Raw genomic sequence first — 15,256 nt, 5'->3', positions numbered from 1 at the left:
CATTCTTCACAGGGTGCTACCAAGGGATGTTAAATATTCATTGATTGCTATAAAGGCTTTGAACAAAGATATGCCTCACTTTGAAAGGTAATATAGGCAAAAATGAAAACAAATAATAAAGCTAAAAATTCAGGCTCTTCTATTTCAGATTGCATTTTCATTCTCCCCAGCGTTATGGAGATGAAACAGGGGTCCCTGAGCTATTCGTTAGTGCAGTCGCACAGAACATGCTCCCTAATAATGAGCAGGCAGCGGCAGCATCAGTGTACTGGCAAAGGTTAATTAAAATGCAAGAGAATAAAATCAGAGCTGGCTGTCTCCCACAAGGCAGAGTGATAGAGGACAAAGAGGGATCCTGTTGCACCCAACAAAAATCTCTAGATAATGTGTGACAAAGTTTTGATGACCAAAACAATGACCATGGTTTAGGGAATGGGTTTTCAAACTGGGGTCCGGGGACCCCAAGGGGGCACAAGGGAGTGCTAGAGGGTCCGTGGAAAAGTTTAGAGAAAAGCAGTGTAATAATAAATAAATAATAAAAATGTAAACTAATTAATTAAATAATCAAATATATCTTATTAAAATAAGTTGATAAAATAATACATTAATAATATAATACATAACTAATACAAAAATAGCACATTTTCATTTAAGTAAATAACTTAATAAATAAATACATTTGGCTAAAATAAATACTAAAATATAAACATAAAAATAAATACATTTTGATTTTTAATACAGTAATGTAATTTAATGTAATCGACACATTCAAAATATGCTTTTTCCCAGTATTAATTTGGTCTTTGTACTTGAAAAAATTTAACCAGCTTTTAAATTTAGGATTGGGGGGGTCCATAGAGGATACTCATATTTGGAGGACCGTGTCATCTAAAAGATTGAAAACCCCTGGTTTAGGGAGTACCGTCTTCCTCACTGATCAGGGATGATCTGAGGGTAGCACAATTGCGATTGATATGTTGCTTTTATTCAAACTTACATATTAATTGCAACATTTCCTGTTACTTTGTCTGTTTTTTGCCCCACCAACGACAATAGTTCCAACAAAGCTGAAGCAGTCCAGTCTGAGCAACAGAATTAATCAGTGTTTTGAACGAATCGATTGAATGAATGATTTAATGACTCGCTCATAAAAAAAAAAAGGCAGTCACTCGTTTTGTTCCTAAATGAATCAGTGTTTGGAGGAATCAACTGAATGAAATGAGTCCATAATTCACTCATAGAGATGGTTACTTTTCGCCACCTACTGGTGTAACTATGTAACGTGCAGACTGACTAATGCATCAATTCAAGGGGGTCATACAATGCCACTTTTACAAGATGTAAAATAAGTCTCTGATGTCCCTAGAGTGTGTATGTGAAGTTTTAGCTCAAAATACCCCACAGATCATTTTTATAGCATGTTAAATTTGTCACTTTTTGAGGGTGATCAAAAAATGCTCTGTTTTTGTGTGTGTCCCTACGAAGAGGGCGGAGTTTCAAGAGCTCCTGTTAGCAGCACCGATTACCTCAGACTCACTGGCTGCGTCCGAAAACTGAAAAATGCTGCCTTCCGAGGACACATTTCAAGGTAAGAAGGCATCAAGGCACGTCCGAATCCAATGTTAGCTTCACTTCCTGTCTCATGAGATACCTTCCTCAGATCGATTTTTGAAGGAAGCATAGATGTATCCTTAGCTGCCTTTGATATCCCACAATCCTGTGCTTCCCATTCTGTGACAGTTGAGCTAGAAAAATAAAGATGGCGTCCGAAGGTGCGTTTGCTGCTAAGTTTGTGTATAAATGTATGATTTTGATCAACATATTTCAATTTTGATATCATTTCTATCAAGAAATTACTACTGTAGTAATTAAATATTTGTTTAGTTCTCACCAAAGCTCGCGCTATATTGCTGTAGATCATTAAACTGTTACGCTGCCTCAGAAGTCCGTCCGAAATCAATTTCGTGACGTTACCTTCATGCACAAACGCTGCCATACAAGTCATTCTCTTATAAGATAGCGAGGCAGCAAGACAGCTACCTAGGTTTTCGGACGCAGCCACTGAGTCGGACAATGATAGAGACTCAAAAAGAAGTGACAACAAATGCAACTGGACGTTTCTGAATGGTTAGTTGATGAATTTATGTAGCTGATGTGGAGTTAATTATCTTAAAGTTATTGATTGCATATTCTGTCATTATAATCTATAAATCTCTTGTGTGGGAACTGTTGTAAGATGCCTAGAAGAGAATATATGCTGCATAAAGATAGAACAGGTATAGTTTAAATAGCTGAATTACTGTTATAATTTGTTGTGTTGTCATCTTGCTTTTATGAAATGCTATTGCATTTGTTACATACTGTATTGCAGTAACATGGCCTCACCCCTTTGTTGTGTGTTCTTAAGGGCAGGGTTTATGTAAATTTTAGGGTTAATGATGTCACCAACCCAGGAAGAAGCTCATTGTAGTCCCTACCAGCCATTTGTTGTATAGTCCTTAAACAGAGAATTCTTTAAAAGAAAATATCTCCCTTTGCATTGAAATTTGAGCGTTGTAACTTTGCAGATGTTGTTTATGCTCTAACAGCAACATCACACAAAAAAATGAATTAAATAACTAAATAATTAAATATCTGAAAGAAAAAAAGAAAAGAAAAAAAAAAGCATATGGATATATAACCAAAACAAAATCAGTCTTGGTTGGAGGTTGTCTTTTAGATCACTGAACTCTTTTTTTTTTTTTAGTCTTTTGTGGTTTTTGACCATTATTCCTTCAGGGGTAGGATTGATTGATGCATAGATTATTTCTTAAAACTTTCACAAAGAAGAATATATAAATGGTAATATGTATAATATATACATTGGGGTGCAAATAGATCTGCTATAAAATTGTGTATGGTCTTTTTGGACATCTTGACAATAAATGGATGTTTGCGGTTAAGCCTGACGTCACGCGGCAGCATACCACAAGAAAACAACAAACGGTGCTAATATACACACATGATGTGGTGTAATACTACCAAAAATTATAAACATAACATTTATCTCCATATCAGAATCCCAAATGGCCAGACAGTGATTCATCTTTTATAAATTGTTAAAATATTAATGTCTTTGACGCTGTGAACACGGAGACTGTTGTGTAGACTGTAAGTATTTAAATTGTTTAACTTTTTAAAATGTTAAATGTTTAATATGACTAAATAGTGCTCATATATAGCCATCGAGATGGCATTCTCAAGTGAAACGACCTTAGGCTTGGACCCAGAAACGGCGCTCCTTAAGTCATGACTTAACAAGCGGATATCACACCAGTGACAGACTGGAGGAGACAGGAAGTTTACGTAGTCCTCCATATCCTGAGACAGAATGGAAAAGAGATGGTTTAGATATTAATGGATATAGATATATTATAGTTATGCCTACAGTGACAAAGAATCTTAATTCTCAGAAAGCTCATGGAGGTTACCACAGATTCTAATTTCATTTCATTTGGGGCAGTTTCAGTTTACAATATTTTTAAAAAAACATTTAACATTCCATCAATGCTTCCATTCATTCTCCAGAATTGTGCCTGATTTTACCTAAAAATCAGCACAGAAAATGTGAGTAAACTCTGCAGATTCTGTCTGGGCCTGTGTTGCATCACCTTTACCTTCATCATCAACACCGGAGGTTGGCAAAATCTGAAATGAAGACGCTCTATTATTGTCTAAAACAATAGTAGATACTCACTTGGCATGTACAAGACTAATATCAGACATGTTTCCTGCCAGACACACAGCGGTGTCAGTGAAAGTCCCATCAGTTGATATAAGCAGATATGTGTGATAACCCTTGGGTCTGTACGGTGACTGATGACAGGACACAGCAGAGCATAAATATGCAACTAAATGTCAGGGTGGTGAAGCAGCCATAAATCCGTGAGGGGGAAAGTCTGGTATAACCTCACAGAAGAGCTGAATAATATTTCCAGAGTGTTATAGCAGAGGCTGTCCAATACATTATGCAGTCAACACAAGCGGTCCCTGAACCATTTAATCACAAAGAATAAGCAGACTATTGTTAAGTGCACACAATGACAGGTCTCAGTCTATATATAGTCTGGGAATACATCTTTGATCATGCTTGGAGTGTCTCGCTGTCATTGTCCATACATACATAGACACGACATGACCAAATGCATGTGGATGCCAGACCAGAGTATATAAGCAATGCAGAGTGTAAGCGGAGGCTTCTGTTGGACCTATTTTTTGTTGGCAGAAAACAATAACAACAACAAAAATCATTTGTAATTTTTGCCTGAAATATAATTATTATTCCTGTCATGACAGCTAAGTGTTTGGCATGGTAATGTTGATATGTTTTGTCTTGGTGGAATCTGCTACACTGCTGCTGCTGTTATTGCTGTTGCTGCAGAGCAACTCGCTACTGCCAATATATACTAGTAAAGTAAGTAAGACATGCTGCTGCTGTTGTAAAAAAATACAGGTGGAGCTGGGGAAGGTGGAGGGTTTCTAAAAGCGTGCTGCAACCGCTATAGCAAATGCTGACCAAGCATTTGAAGTTTGAGCATGTGAGCTCACTGGCTACTGATACAGCAGGAACCAATCAGCTGCGCTCTTAAGACATTGATGTGATTGCAAGCAGATTCAGTTAAAGGGTTCGTTCATTCAAAAAATGAAAAAGATAATTAACAATTTCAGATGCACAGAAAGGCACTAAAGACATATTTAAAACAGTTTATGTGACTACAGTGGTTCAACCTTAAAGGGTTAGTTCACCCAAAAATGAAAATTCTGTCATTTATTACTCACCCTTATGCCGTTCCACACCTTCGTTAATCTTCGGAACACAAATTAAGATATTTTAGTTGAAATCCGATGGCTTTGTGAGGCTTCCATAGGGAGCAATGGACACTTCCTCTCTCAAGATCCATAAAGGAACTAAAAACTTATTTAAATCAGTTCATCAGTAGAGTATTTAGTGATGGCCGATTTCCAAACACTGCTTCATGAAGCATTGGATCATAAATTAATCAGTGTATCGAATCTGCTGTTCGGAGCGCCAAAGTCACATGATTTCAGCCGTTGGCAGTTTGACACGCGATCCGAATCATGATTTGATACACTGATTCATTTATGCTTTGATGCTTCATGAAGCAGTGTTTTGAAATCGGCCATCACTAAATAAGTCGTTATTTTGTTTTTTTGGCGCTCCAAAAATATTCTTGTCGCTTTATAATATTAATATTGAACCATTGTACTCACATGAACTGATTTAAATATGTTTTTAGTACCTTTATGGATCTTGAGAGAGGAAGTGTCCATTGCTCCCCATGGAGGCCTCATGGAGCCATCGGATTTCAACTAAAATAAACTAAAAACGACTTTATTCAACAAAATCAGTGGTTCGTAGTGTGTATCAAACTGCCAAAGTCACACATTAACTGACAGCTCTAAAAATACATTTTATATATTTTTTATAGACCCCACTTTGAAAACTCCTGGTTATATTTACTTAAAACCAATATCACGTTTGCAAACATAGTGCTTAGGTGTCCACAAACTTTTGGCAATGCGGTGTACTCACACTACCCACATTAGGGGTGTCCAGAATTTAAAGTCTACGTTTAGATGTTGCGTTCTAATGCTCCTGTGCCCCCTGTGAAAATAGGGTTTCTTGTCACATAGCTCATATAAATTCAATATCATTTATATGAGCTTGTGTTTATGGTTCCTCAGAGACTTTCTCATTTCAAAGGCCTGCCTGAACAGTTTGATAGCTGTTTATATGGAGCTGTGTGAGAGGAGGGGCGGGAAGAAGAACCAAGAAAGAGAGAGAGAGAGGTGAATCCGTCCGACAGTGGCAGTGGTCACAGAGTGACACGGTGACAGACAGCAGAGAAAAGAGAGGAAGATTGCAATCCCTTAAAGGGCTGAGGAAATGAGAGCGTAACTTTGCTCTGTCAATCACCCAGGCTGGCCTGTAATAAGCAGTGCACAGGTTTCTCCTCCAAACCAGCAACACGCCATCTCTTTGCTCTGGCCAGGCAGCTACTATGACCTGAATTTCAATTTACTCCCAGTCTCCAGAGGCACAGCAGCACAGAGTCTACTCACATCTGAATTTATAGTGGCTGCTTTCAATAATATAGACATTAATGGAGGGGTTCTTTTACAATTTAGGGAGAAAATTGTTAAGAAAACGTAAGCCAAATTTGAAATGTTCTGTGGTGCTTCTGAAAAGCTGTCTAGTCATGGCAGAAGTTGGGTGAGATTTATGATCAAGGGGAATCGGTCTGGTTGGCACCTCCTCACGGACTTTGGCTGCTACCTATATGGTGGAGATCTACCGAGCCGTCACAATTCACAACCCCTGCGCAATATTTTCCAAGAACTTAGCCACTGAATTTATCAAAAGGGACAGTGCTACATATAGTAGCTATACCAGCCCAAAATGCAAATTAATAGAGTTTACGTTTTATTTTATTTGAGGTTCTTTTGGCCCCAAAGCAACCATCGAAGTAATGTTAAATCAATGTTAATGTGTCAACGTTAACCACATTGAATCAATATCACTTTTGCACCCGCAATTAATGTTGACAAAATGTTGAAATTTCAACAAAAGATCAATGGTAACAGCAGTGAATCTGTGTTACAATGTGATGTTGCAACATCATGCTTGCACTCTCAGAAAATGAAACACAACTACAACCGACTTAAAGCCACGCAGCCTGAAATCAACTCAAGATAAAAGAAGACAACAAATCTTAGCAGAAGTTCTTATTGAGAATTAACAGAGGTTTAGATGTTGTTGTTTTTTAAATGTTTGATCACCATTTTTGTGATCAGTGTTTCCGTTAGTTGGGCAGTTTGTGGCCTTTGTAACAGTGCTTACCAAAACACACCATTTGTTCCAAAGAAAACCAGAAACAATGATGATTGAGTGACATAGTTATCATAAAGCAGAATAGTTCACTAATCTTGTTCCTGACCAAAAGTGGTTGTTATTAAAAGATTATATTCACCAACAGAACTTTCTTGCCACAGATCGCATTCAGAATTTAAAAAAAAAATACAATATGAGGAAAAAAGTACATTTTGACACACACACACACACAGACATCAAGAATCAGCATATGAATCTCAACATGCCACAATGTATGCTGGGAGCCACCTTAGTATGCAACGCGTGATTTTTTTTCCCAAACCAGTTAAGCGCAAACCACGCCCCTTTACGTTAAAACCCCACCCCGCAGCCTTGACTCACGTCTCTAGCTCGATTTCATTGGTCAACACTGTTACATTGTCACCTGAGGCGATAATGAAGGCCGTTGATGGATCCGTCGCTGACAAACGGTAAGATAAGCCTGCCAATTGTTTTTAATTGCATTTTATTATCATAAGTAACGTTATTTGTAGGTTTCAATTTGAGTTTTTTGTATTATTATTATAATTTTCATTTTTACTCTTATCTTTATTTCGATCAACCTGACGCCCTCAGGGGAGTAACGTTACGCCTGTTCTGGCTGTGATGAAGAGCAAGCCGTACATCTTAGGGTTAAAAATTTAAATTAAATTAATTTGATGCATCACTTTTCTGATAATGATTTATGTTTTAAAAAACTTTGTGTGTCTAAACGCTAGGCCATCTCAGTTAAAATGCTTATGGGCAAACTCTCAGCGTTAAGTAGCAGGGTGACTAATTTCTTTTTACTTTTACAGAACTTGTTACCTCCTGGGTATAACTATCACTTCTGCGCCTATCGTTCATGCACTACACAATCAAAGTTGGACCACACTTGATGCGTCGCTCAGAATTGCACTAACAGAAAGTTGTGAAGTAAAGGAATGGGTGAAAAAGCTTAGTGAGTCATCAGGAGTGAGTTGGAGAGTGGCAGTGACGAAACCAAGAAAGGGACAACGTGTGCTTTATAAGGTAATGTAAAATCAGTTCATTCATCTTTACACTTAATTAGTGTAGGACAATTTGTTACACTGAAAATGTCTTTACAGTAGTCTAAATGGTGTTAACACACAGTACTGTATTGTGCAAAAGGCACATTAGATTCTTCACCTAAATCTTAAGACGATTATATATTTCACTAGTGTGCCAGTAAGAAATATCAGTTAACATTTTCAAACTTTCCTTTTACCATTAATTGTACTAGTTCAGTGAGATTTGTATCCCTGTGATGGACTGGACATCTGTAGGCTCCAGTATTTACACAACCCTAGGACAAGTGGATTTTCGTATGCACAGCGAGTCCAGAATGGTATGGTTCGCACATAGATAATGTAGTCCATAATGTAGTCCATCTGGGATTGCATAAAGAGAAAAATAAACTGTGGCAACATCTCTAATACACTTGGAGAAATCTACCTGCAAATCTAAAAACAATAAAATTTAAAACAATAATAAAACATTTATTTATGAATTTTTTTCAAACATCCTCAATTTACAGCATTTTTCTCAAATGCATACACATTTTTACATTTTTCGGCTTTGCAGGTAGATGAGTATTAGAGATGTTGCCACAGGATTTAATCAGTCTCAGTTTTTTGTCTCATGTAATCCCAGTCAGACTCGATGATGATGGTGAGATCAGAACTCTGTGTTGGACTCCTTGTGAATACAAAAAATCTCATTGGCTTATTTGTTGTTGCTGTCATTGTCAGCCAGGACTCTCTGGAAGAAGAGATGCATCACAATTTTATGTTTTCCTAGATAAATAAATTGGTGGTAGTAATTATTATTATTATTATTATTATAACAATTGATGGCAAAATGAAAGTTTAGAAATGTAAACTTTTTTTTTTTTCCTTTTACTGGCACACTAATACAACAGATATAAATGACTAAATAAAATCTAACATGCCGAAGATTTGCGCACAGTTCTGTATATTTAAACATTCATATTTGATCTATATCTATCTGTAGGCTCATTATAGGTGCCAGCACAATGTTTGTGTTCGATCAGGCACGGCTAATCAAAGACGGTTGTCAAAAAATACATGCTGTGAGGCAAAAATGGTTTGCACTCTGGTGAAGGCTGTAGACAAAAGGGGAGGATCTAGTAGGTGAGTTAGAAATATGAAGATGAGATAAAATAAGTGTTTTTGCCAGCTGCTTTGTGAGATTTGTTTTTATTTTTCAGGAGCAATGATCCCCATATACCCACCTACCCAACTTCTGTGCATTTGTATAATGTACATAATCCAACCCGATCTCACGGCAATTCGTACGTATTTTACGAGGTGGCTAAATCGTATGAATTCATACGACCTCACTCGTACTAATTCATACGTTTTTTGCTAAATCGTATGTATTTTACGAGTTGACAAATTCGTATGAATTCATACGAATGACCTACCCCAAACCCCGCCCCTAAACCTAACCGTCAGTGGGGTTTAGACAAATCGTACGAATTCGCACGAGTGAGGTCGTATGAATTTATACGAAATAGCCACCTCGTAGAATAAGTACGAATTGGTCGTGAGATAGCGTTGACATAATCATAACATCTTTGTTGCGGAGGCACTGAGACACAGGGATGTAGGGGCCAAGGCAATAGAGTCCCTGACGCAGTTGTTTGAGATCGGGCACAGCCCAACATCAGCTCTGGCTGTACTTAAAAGTGACCTGCTGGCTGAGCATGGCAACAACTATATGCCTCAGCCAACCGTGCCCTTTGCCCAGACCTTCAGTTTTGCTACAGGTATGTGAAATTGTACTAGGTCTACAAAGTAAAATCAGTAGCTTTGACAGACCTATGTAGTTCAAAAAAATAATTTCATTTGCAGACTGTATCAGAAGGTTAATAAGCAGGAGTTTGGAGAGCAGAGTGGGGAGGGAATGCTAGCAGCTTTGGAAAGGCAGGTAAAATCCTACAATGCAGCATGTGATGACAGTTGTGCAAAGCTTGGAATGTCTTCAGCAGGAACACCACTTGTAGCCATTTGTTCACCTTTGATGAAACAAACACACAGTCTTTCCAATAGTGGAGAGATGTGTTTTATGGATTCTTCTGGTAACATGGACCAGGAGAACTGCAGGGTGTTTCTCCTTCTCACACACACCTGTGCAGGTGGTCTTCCTCTTGGGATAGTAATAACCCAGTCGGAAGATGAGAGGACAGTTAGTGAGGGATTGACGCTGTTTAAGTCCTTATTGACAAAAGATGCCTTTGGAGGGAGAGGTGAGGCAGGCCCTTGTGTGTTTCTTACAGATGACTCAAAGGCAGAAAAGGGAGCTATAGCCCAGGTCTTTCCTGAAGCCACACAGCTGCTCTGCATATTTCATCTTTTGCAAGCTGTGTGGAGGTGGTTGTGGAACAAAGAACACAAAGTTGAGATGAAGGAAAGACAGACACTGTTCAGCATAGTAAAAGACATGCTTTATGCCAGGGAGATGAGTAAAGTTGAATTACTCTACCAGCAAGCCCTGAACAACCCTTTGACCACCAGGTAGAGAAAATAGTAGACTGGTAGAGGTAGCTTGAATATTTTCTTATTATTTCTGGTGTGTTTACCCTGAGAGGCCTATTTAGAGGCTTTTATTGTACTGTATTTATTCTTTACTTATTATTATTATTATTTTTTATTTTTTTTTTTTAACTAATTACAGATACAAGAAGTTCCTAACCTACCTACAGAGTCTTTTCAGTCGACGTGAGAGTTGGGCTCTCAGCTATAGAAGGGACTTGCCAACACGTGGCAACCAAACAAATAACTATGTGGAAGCTGCTATGCGAGTCTTGAAAGACAAAATACTTCAGAGGACAAAAGCATTCAACCTCCCTCAATTATTCAACCTTTTCGTCACCCGACTAGAGATGTACTATGAAGCACGTGTGACAGACGTTGCACTTGGCCACTGGGAGGCATTCCACCGATCAAGATTCCTTGCTACAGAAAGTAATATTAAAACATCTGATATTTCTCAGGTAAAGTATGATTTTTAAATATAAATCTTTATAAACTTGACGATTTTTTTCTCATTATATGTTTTTAAGCCATCTTGCAGCCTTGTGTCATCATCAACTGTCAATGTTCAATTCCAATAAGAACGCAAGTACAAAGGAGGCATGAAAGTACCCCTATGTAAAAAGTAAACATTTGTCATTTTGTTTTACAGAAATTACACAGAAATTAAGTGATAGAGACTTGGAGATAGCCTGCAGTATGTTTTATTGGCATATTAAAAAGAATCTTAACATTGACAAAGCGCTAGTAACATTAAATATGCATATTTGTTTTTGTGAATACATGCAGTAAAATAAAAAATATATAAATAATATAACCTATTGAAACATTATTTATAACATCTGTAAAATGTAAATTTAAAATGTAAAGGTAAAATGTTATTTATTGTGCATTGGGTGTGAACTAACCATTTAAGTACCATGGTGGTACTTAAAAGATTAGTTCACCCAAAAATGAAAATTCTGTCATTTATTACTCACTCTCATGTCGTTCTACACTCATAAGACCTTTGTTCATCTCCAGAAAACAAAACAACAAAATAACGACTATTCAACAATATCTAGGTTGGAGAGAAGAAGTTTCAGGTGATATCCTCCACATCAGGGCACACCTATACAGTGGACATGGAGTTGGAGCTCTGTCCTGTTGGTCATAGTGGAGCACCATGCAAACACCAGGCAGCAATAGTGCAAAATTACAACATCACCTCCATCAACTTTCTTCCCACAACAGTTGAAATGAGGGCTGAGCTGCTGAAAATAACAAAAGGTAATTTTCTTTCTTTGCAGCATAGGTTCTCACACATGGACTGACACTACCCTCTTAAGATATTTTAACAAATATATCCTGTTTATCATCTTCACAGCCTCAGTTTCTCTTGACTTCCTGAAACCTTTACGGCAAAATATGCCTAAGCCAAGCACGTTAGCTGTAGGTAAGAAAGTTCAAGTGGGACATAAAACCTTCATTATATATACTTAATTCTTAATAAAAACAACTTGTACAGCAGTGTGACATTAGTATACAATTGTTATAGACATGCCTCCCAGGCAAGAATACTTCAATACTGATCATCAGTACCATCTCAGTGCTCAAGATGACGGTCAGTATAAAGGGAGAGAGGTGCTGTTTTTTTACAATGTATTCCTTTTTTTTTTTTTTCTAATGGTGGCATATCTCATGCTACATTTCATTTTGTCTCTGTGCTTGTTATGAACCCTTAGACTTGCATCAACTGGGCCCGTCTACCCTCAGCTCTGCACAACTGCACCAAACATCACCTACTCTAGAGGACACATACTCCAAACGACACTGTGTGCCGGGTAACTCGGAGGAAGGTGAGTCCATGAAGCTTAATTACATTAAAAATTCTGTCTAATTGTTATTAGAGCCAAAGAAGTTTGCTACCAAAATCATCATTCTGATTCAGTATCATACCATTCTGAAAAAGTAAACGGATGTAAAAAATCAAAACATACAACTAACAGCAAAGATTACTAGGGAGTTAAAAGCATGTGCCATGCAGTGCTTGGGCTTGCAGTGTTTGCAGCTATATTCAGATGTTTGTGTGGAAAGACATTACTGTTACATAATTTAGTTTTGACTAAATTGACATCCCTCAGTTTTGTTTACTGGTCAAAGTGTTTGTTGTTGTTTAATTGTTTTATTGTTTTCTTATTAAACAGCATCTATACCTCAGTCTCCTGTGAGACGGATGCTGGGACTGCTCAGTGATCTGGCTGAAAACTCTGACTACAGTGATGCCATTACTACAATGGCCAAGCAGCTTGAAAAGATGCAGCACAATCCGACCCAACTGATCTCTGCATTTTACTGTTTTGGTAAAGGGATGTCTGTGTCAAAACGTGCAGCAGCATTAAGACGAGCTGCTAGAAGACCAGGTCCTATTATTGGCTGTCAGCCAACAGCAGTGGCCCGAAGAACAAATAAGACCGGTTCTAGGCGGCGTTTGACAGCTGGACGGCCCAGAAAAAGTAGTTCTGGTCCAGAGCATGACTACAGCAGATATACAGGAAAAGGGGGGAAAAGGGCTGTCAGGGTTCGCCACAAATTGTCAGAATCTGTGGCAATGAACTTCTCGCATCAAACTTAAAATGGTACCAATGTTTGAATGTTTCAAAATATCAATTAGTAGACAAGTTTAAGGGTTAGTTCACCCGAAAATGAAAATTCTGTCATTAATTACTCACCCTCATGTTTTTCCACACCTGTAAGACCTTTGTTCATCTTGAGAACACAAATTAAGATATTTTTGATGAAACCCAAGTGGTATATGACTTGTCCATAGACGGCAATATAATCAACACTTTCAAGGTCCAGAAAGGTACTAAAGATATCATTAAAACAGTCATGTGACTGCAGTGGTTCAACCTTAAATTTATTAATGATGAGAAATACTTTTTGTGTGCAAAAACAAAACAAAAATTACAACTTTATTCAACAATCTCTTCTCTTCTGTGTCATTCTTGTAATTGCTTACGTCCAGCGCTTCCAGGTTCTACGTCAGAACGCCGACTCATTATTGGCCGGCTCCTGCGTCAGCATCACACGCATGCATCATGCTGATCACATGATCAGCTTTAGCCAATACTGAGCCGGCATTCTGACGTAGAACCTGGAAGCGCTGGACGTAAACAATTATGAGAATGACACAGAAGAGAAGAGATTGTTGAATAAAGCTGTAATTTTTGTGCGCTTAAAAAAAAAAAAAAAAAAAATTCTCGTCTCTTCATAACATGTTGAACCACTGCAGTCATATGACTGTTTTAACAATGTCTTTAGTACCTTTCTGGACCTTGAAAGTGTTGATTTATATATCTCTGTCTATGGACGAGTCATATACCTCTCAGATTTCATCAAAAATATCTTAATTTGTGTTCTGAAGATGAACGAAGGTCTTACGGGTGTGGAACGACATGAGGGTGAGTAATTAATGACAGAATTTTCATTTTTGGGTGAACAAACCCTATACTGCAAGTATTATTTATGAATTCTAGGTTAGGACTGCAGGTTATGAAGTTATATTAAAAATCATATTCATAAACTTGTTTACACTAGGAACTGCACAGACAAATTTAATTTCATGCATCCTTTTAAAGTTCTTGATAGCATTGTGAATTGTATGTAATATTGTTTTTGTGTACCATGGCATTTTTGCATTTTATCTTTTTAACCACACAGTGCTGTGGTATTTTTTCTTAATCAGCTCTGTGATCATTTGTAATCATTAAATTATTTCAAAGAAAGGTGTGCTTTCAAATCAGTCTCTGGGTACTTTGATGTCATACTCTGATTGGTCTGCGCAGCTTCAGGTAGCCTTAGACTGCAGGGTAATGAGGTCATATTGTTTACTAAAGAATGAAGAATAAGCTAAAGAATATATATATATATATATTTTTTAAACCCTTTTGTTTGTGGGTGTTTTATAATCTATATGTGTGTAGTTTTATGCACTTTTAATTCACTTTATGCATCCTTTTTATTTAAGTTGTAAATTGTGTGTGCAACGTTTCACTTTGTATACACTTGTGTATCCCTTTTGTATATTGGGTATTGTATTAAAATTAGTTTCCCACATGAAAAATATTATAGTAAATAATAGTAATTACTATAGTGTTTTGAACCATACTATAGTAAAGTACTTTAGAATTTACCACCACAAATTTAATTTTAGTTGTAGTGGTAATATAAAAACTATAGTAATATAAACAAATTACCCAATACTGTAAGTATTCTACAACTATAGGGTGTCTTATACTACAATACACTATAGTATACTTTAGTTTTTACTAGAGTAAACTGTACTGTTCATTACAGTTTATCAGTTCACTATAGTTAATGCTACAGTATTCTGTAGCATTCATAAACAAAGTGTTGTAAATACTTAAATATACACTCTATACTACATTTTACCATAGTGCGGTTTACAAACACTATCGTACTTAATATAAATTATAGTATTTTTTCATGTGGGGCGGTGTGGCAAATCAGCGCCGTGATTTAGTTGACCAATGAAATCGAGCTAGAGACGTGAGTCAAGGCTGCGGGGTGGGGTTTTAACGTAAAGGGGCGTGGTTTGCACTTAACTGGTTTGGGGAAAAAAATCACGCGTATGCAACCCATGACTCCCAGCATGCATTGTGGCATGAAGCATGTCACCATTGTTGAGATTCATATGCTGATTCTTGATGTTTGTGTGTCTAAAGATTTTTTGCACTTTAAAAGTCAAGATTGAAAGGTGATGGGG

The 15,256-nt window shown here is 37.3% G+C and overlaps 1 protein-coding gene and 1 long non-coding RNA gene across 4 annotated transcripts; both read left to right on the top strand.

The window, feature by feature from the left end:
- Nucleotides 1-7,482: 7,482 nt before the first annotated feature.
- Nucleotides 7,483-9,185, top strand: LOC137035386 (uncharacterized). The gene is made up of 3 exons (XR_010897072.1): nucleotides 7,483-7,942; nucleotides 8,945-9,084; nucleotides 9,162-9,185. It is a non-coding gene; the product is annotated as an uncharacterized lncRNA (long non-coding RNA).
- Nucleotides 9,186-9,535: 350 nt separating this feature from the next.
- On the top strand, nucleotides 9,536-12,603 carry LOC137036429 (uncharacterized). Of its 3 annotated transcripts, XM_067410594.1 has the most exons (7): nucleotides 9,536-9,722; nucleotides 9,808-9,883; nucleotides 10,631-10,949; nucleotides 11,553-11,757; nucleotides 11,855-11,923; nucleotides 12,026-12,091; nucleotides 12,213-12,603. In XM_067410594.1, the coding sequence occupies exons 3-7, from the start codon at nucleotides 10,752-10,754 to the stop codon at nucleotides 12,365-12,367; spliced, it is 693 nt and encodes a 230-aa protein (XP_067266695.1). In that variant the 5' UTR covers nucleotides 9,536-9,722; nucleotides 9,808-9,883; nucleotides 10,631-10,751; the 3' UTR covers nucleotides 12,368-12,603. The 3 variants fall into 3 exon arrangements, with proteins under 3 accessions (XP_067266695.1, XP_067266697.1, XP_067266696.1); XM_067410596.1 differs by lacking the exon at nucleotides 9,808-9,883; XM_067410595.1 differs by lacking the exon at nucleotides 9,536-9,722 and having other exon boundaries at nucleotides 9,845-10,949.
- Nucleotides 12,604-15,256: the final 2,653 nt, after the last annotated feature.

Source organism: Chanodichthys erythropterus, chromosome 14 (genome assembly GCF_024489055.1).
Source record: "Chanodichthys erythropterus isolate Z2021 chromosome 14, ASM2448905v1, whole genome shotgun sequence".
NCBI classification, from domain to species: domain Eukaryota; kingdom Metazoa; phylum Chordata; class Actinopteri; order Cypriniformes; family Xenocyprididae; genus Chanodichthys; species Chanodichthys erythropterus.
This window is presented reverse-complemented; position numbering and strand designations above follow the sequence as displayed.

Coding starts and splice junctions, on each gene's coding strand:
- LOC137036429 (XM_067410596.1), top strand. CDS start 10,752: ATGCGAGTCTTGAAAGACAAAATACTTCAGAGGACAAAAGCATTCAAC. Junction 11,758..11,854: donor GCTGCTGAAAATAACAAAAG/GTAATTTTCTTT, acceptor TCATCTTCACAG/CCTCAGTTTCTCTTGACTTC. Junction 11,924..12,025: donor GCCAAGCACGTTAGCTGTAG/GTAAGAAAGTTC, acceptor CAATTGTTATAG/ACATGCCTCCCAGGCAAGAA.